Here is a 5,000-nt window from a genome sequence, read left to right as displayed (position 1 = left end):
TTTGGGGCGTGCCGCTTCTCGTGGCTCAGGAAGTTCCTCTCACTCCCGATCCGGTGCTCGCCTGAAAGCCGACTGCAGTTTTCACTTCTCCTTCCTTTTTGGGGCGCGCCACTTCTCGTGGCTCAGGCAGTTCCTCTCACTGCCGATCTGGCGCTCACCTCAAAGCCGACTACAAAACAGACACAGCTGTCTCCTGTACAGCGGATGGCACGACCTCGGCCACCCCCTCTCAGCCGACTGGGCGGGGACTATTGTCTGGAGAGAGGAAGGAAGGAAGGAAGAAGAAGCTCTCGGTGCACCACCACCGCACGCACAATAAACAGCCTCTTACAGCTCCCAACACAAGTAACGTCCATTTACCAAACAACCTGGCTAAACATGCATATAATGGGGGATCTGGGCTAATCCTATATTTAATATCATACTAAGGGCCATTTCCGCAACAATATATATATATATATATATATATATATATATATATATATATATATATATATATATATATATATATATATACATACATATATATGTATATCTTCTTCTTTCGGCTGCTCCTGTAAGGGGCATAGTGATTTGGCACAGGTTTTACGCCGGATGCCCTTCCTGACGCAACCCTGGTCGCCTCTTACGACACAGGGATATGGTACACCTATTCTAACCCGGGCATACACCGGGCCCAGTACACTGGTACTCACTTCGCCGACCTCGGAAGGATGACAGGCTGAGTCAACCTCCTGGTGTGTATTAAATCAAGCGGCCAACGGGACTTGAACTCGGGACCTTTTGGATCCCAAGCCGCTACCCTAACCACTACGCCAACACCAGGCTTGTATATGCATATGTATATACATACACAAGCCGGTAGGCGACATGGGTGGTAGCTACATAAATGCATACTATTCATACAGTTTTTGGTGGATGGTGCTGAAAATTTTTGACAAAGAGGTTGATTATAGTGTGCATAAAAGCCTGGAAGCAGATTTTTGATTTTCGAAAAAAACAATTTCTTTCATGATTTTTCAAATATTTCAAAGTCCCGTTGCTAGGCAACGGTGGTGTCCATAGCAACGGTGCTCAAAAGCATACAACTAGATCCTGGTATCAACCTACCTCTCAAGTTTCATCAAAATTGGTTGACTCCTCTGGCCTCCATTAGGGTTAGGGTTAGGGTTAGGACAGCAGATGTCCATTACATACAAACAAACATAGAAACATACCGACAGACAGAAAAACTGAAAATAAGGGTACTCTATCGACCACCCAATACACGAGGTCTGTCTAAAAAGTAACGGGACTAACTTCACAGAAATTTTATTCCAAAAAATATATTGAAATCACAGCTTTACCCTTCAAATTAGTTTCCCTCCAGTCTCACACACTTGTCCATCCTTTTCTTCCACGCTTCGATGCACCCTCGGAAGGCTTCTTCTGGAATCCTCCGGAGCTCCGTCATCACGGCCCTTTTGATGGCCTCCACATCCGGAAATCGTGTCCCCTTGATCATCCCCTTGAGCTTGGGGAATAGGAAAAAAATCACAAGGGGCCAAGTCTGGCGAATACGGGGGTTGCTCCAGAGTTGGCACGTTCTTCTCCGCCAGCAATTGTTGGATGCTCAGGGCACTGTGAGCAGGGGCGTTCGTCATGGTGGAGCACCCAGGCGTTGTTCTCCCACAGATCCATCCTCTTGTCCCGGACTGATCTCATGAGGCGCCGGAAGATCTCCTTGTACTCGTATCGATTCACTGTTTGACCCTGCGGTAGAAACTCGAGGTGGACGATGCCCTTGATGTTAAAAAATGCGATGAGCATCACCTTGACCTTCGACTTTGACATCCTTGCTTTCTTTGGTCTTGGTGATGCCGGACTTTTCCACTGACGACTCTGCCGTTTGGTCTTGGGATCATATTCGAATATCCACGATTCATCGCCAGTAATGACTCCCGAGTAGGTCTGGATCGTCCTCGAGGCGCTCGATAATGTCTTGACAGACAGTGACTCTTTGCTGTTTCTGGTCCTCAGACAACAGCTTGGGAACCATCTTTGCGCACACCTTGCGCATTTCGAGATGTTCAGTGATGATGCTTCAGACAGTGTCCTTGTTGATGGAAAGTTCCTCAGCAATCATCCGCACCGTGAGGTGATGATCTGCGCGCACCATCTTCTTCACATGCTCGATGTTGTCTGCCGTTCTGCTCGTTGAAGGTCTTCCAGACCGTGGATCATCTTCAACCTCCTCCCGTCCTTCTTTGAACCTCTTGTGCCATTCAAATGCACGTGTACGTGACATTGTTTCTTCCCTGTAGACTTGCTGCAGCATTGCGAAGGATTCGGAAGGTGTTTTGCCAAGCTTGGCAAGAAACTTCAGATTGGCTCTCTGCTCACGACTCATAGTGTGACGACTCAGACTAGACAACGTGCAAAGCACGACCTGTAAATAATCACACAATGAGTGCAGTCAACCATCACCAATCATATATATTGCTGGAATGTTGCGAAAGACTGTGACGCAACCCGTTCATTCAAGTTGTGTAAGTGGAGCACACAGCCGGCTCAGTCCCGTCACTTTTTAGACGGACCTCGTATATATATCCCACGCTCTTCTAGTCGAAGAATGCTGCATAAAGCAACCATGAAAAGCAACCCAAGTTAAGCCCTTTGCCATTTCAAACCCTTCTCAGAGTTCCTTCACGGCTATAAAAACATTTGCAAATAGTACATACATCATACTCCCATTCTCCTGTATGTACTATGTGTGAATGCCTTTGGAGCCTTGGAAGAACTCTGGGAAAGGTTTAAAGCAGCAAAGTGTAGCCAAACGGATGACCTTGCATAGCCTTTCATGGTTGCTTTATGCAGTTTTCTTCAGCTGGAAGTGCATTGGAGGAGTCGATTTATTTATATAATCCTAGTCATCTGGGGTAATTGATTAGGTGAGAGCTCATTGGTTATTATCTCCATTCACAGGTGAGAGATGTGAGTGGGTCCTTGTTTTTCATGGATATACTGTGGAACCCAACCTTCACAGTTCCACTATTTGTGGTCCATAAAATGTGACCTTCTACATTTGTGGCACTGTGTTTCACGTATTTGTGGTTTATCGCTTTTTCACTGTTTCTCTGACTTGCTTCTGCATTCGTGGCCCTGTGATTCACGTATTTGCATTTTTTTCACGTGTTTTTTGATTTTCCCCTCATGAATCATGAACCGCTGGGAACCTATCCCCCCTTTTCCCCATTGAAACAATGCCTCGACATTCGCGGAATTTTTTCAGGAATGTATCCCCCACGAATGTCAGGGTCTGAGAACACGCTGTATATAATCACCCCGAGGTGAAACTTCACCTCACTTGTCTGAGAATTCAGAAATAAACGTTCAGGTCGATGTTTCACAGCAAGGTGATTTCAAAATGTCCTTTCGAAATCGAAAATGAAAACGTCTGATCCACAGTTTCTGTCATTTGCAGTGCAAATTTAAAATCAAAAAGCGTTGTCATCGGTAACACAGTGAACTGTGCAGTGCAGTGTGAATTGCATCATGGGTCTGACATAGTATGTGCTGATACTGTTCAGTCTGGGTGAAGAGGCGAAATAACATTTCGTGGATAAGGTGCTTTGTGTGTTGTGATTGAATTTTGTTGAAGCTTGCTCTAAAATGAGTTTGATTATTTACTCCTTCACTCTTTGCAGCTTCACTCTGTGACAGGCCATTCGTACAGGATCCTATTCCAGTTTGTGGTCGAATCAGCAGCTTGGTTGACTTGGAAGGTGTGTGAGCTGTAATTTGCATTAACTGCAGCTATTACTTCATGGTATTCACTTTGGTATATTTTTGGCTAACCTCGTTGCAGCCGATTCGAGCTGATTTTTTTTTTTGGTGTTTTTGGTTGCACACGTTGGGAATGGCCTCAGATTACCGGTAATTGATATAATAGCCGAGTACACACTTTCTCCCACATTTGATAACGGCTCAGTTGTTCCGAATAGTTTGATGGTGGAAAAAGGAGATGACGCCACTAACAATTACAAATAAGTTTTTAGTAATGAAAAGAGTGTACATATGGCACACACACAAAAAAAACATATATATATATATATATATATATATATATATATATATATATATATATATATATATATATATATATATATATATATATATATATTGTTGTGGTTACCAAATTCGCAAACCACCATTCAGGTCCCTTAGGTGAGATATCTCGGTAAGTATATGTGTAGTTAGGCCCAAACCCGTTGTCTAGTGGGAATACATGTCATTTATGCGTGCTGCGACTCTTCAGGATAGCCGTTTTTCTTTTACTATCTTTATTTTGGACCAACCGCCATTGTTACCACCACCAACCACATCAACCACCCACCGCGGCGCCGCTTCACGTCACACCTCGCAACCGTCGCATCGCCACCGTTCTTGCGCCGCTTGTGGGTACCGGTGTTGGACTCGTGCAGGGCGCGCGCCGAACAGCGTGTACAAAACCACGGATTTTCCGCTCCAAAAACGGATCAAAAACGACACACGCCCACTTTTGTTCCGTCCAATCGGTGAGCGAGGGGCGATTTGGCCCCGCCTCCAGGGCGTTGGAGGGCGGTCGCTATATGCAAATTCATGGATCAAAATGCATTCACGCCCACTTTTTCTCGGGCCAATGGGGAGCGAGGTGAAAGGTCGAAGGCAGGGGGTCAAAGGTGAAGCCACGGGGATTATATAAGCGGCTGCGTTCGTCAGAAAAGTGGTTGTTGGTCGTCGTCGTCGTCGTGTGCGTTGGAGTCGGAGCGAAGAGGACGGAGCTGTGGAGAGGCGGCGAAGGCAGACGAGGGGGTGCTCGCGTCGTGCCGGGAGCTGCACACCAGGGAGGCCGACGGCGCGACCTGGTCGAGGTGGAGACGCTCGTCGCGGGACTCGAGACAGAGTAAAAATCCTCCTTTCCCCGAGCATCAGCAACCCCCTCCTGTTTCCCCCCGCGCTGAGATAGTGCGACCAAGGGG

General features: G+C 46.3%; 2 protein-coding genes across 15 annotated transcripts in view; one reads left to right on the top strand and one right to left on the bottom strand.

Moving 5' to 3' along the window:
* LOC147025376 (uncharacterized) overlaps positions 1–5,000 on the top strand; it is an 82,678-nt gene that overhangs the window by 17,428 nt on the left and 60,250 nt on the right. For all 14 annotated transcript variants that reach the window (XR_015059485.1, XR_015059484.1, XR_015059481.1 and 11 more), the window contains exon 7: positions 3,687–3,764. Coding sequence is in view for 8 of the 14 variants with exons in the window: in XM_085886285.1 (XP_085742411.1) it covers positions 3,687–3,764 (78 nt within the window). In the remaining 6 variants the exon portion in view is untranslated. The remainder of the gene's footprint in view (positions 1–3,686; positions 3,765–5,000) is intronic.
* Positions 1–5,000, bottom strand: part of INIP (INTS3 and NABP interacting protein) — a 68,530-nt gene that overhangs the window by 38,610 nt on the left and 24,920 nt on the right. The window lies entirely within an intron of this gene.

Source organism: Eptatretus burgeri, chromosome 6, assembly GCF_056783735.1.
Source record: "Eptatretus burgeri isolate ZD-2024b chromosome 6, Ebu_testis_v1, whole genome shotgun sequence".
In the NCBI taxonomy this organism is placed as follows: domain Eukaryota; kingdom Metazoa; phylum Chordata; class Myxini; order Myxiniformes; family Myxinidae; genus Eptatretus; species Eptatretus burgeri.
Note: the sequence above shows the minus strand (reverse complement) of the source record. Positions and strands in the feature narration are given on the sequence as shown.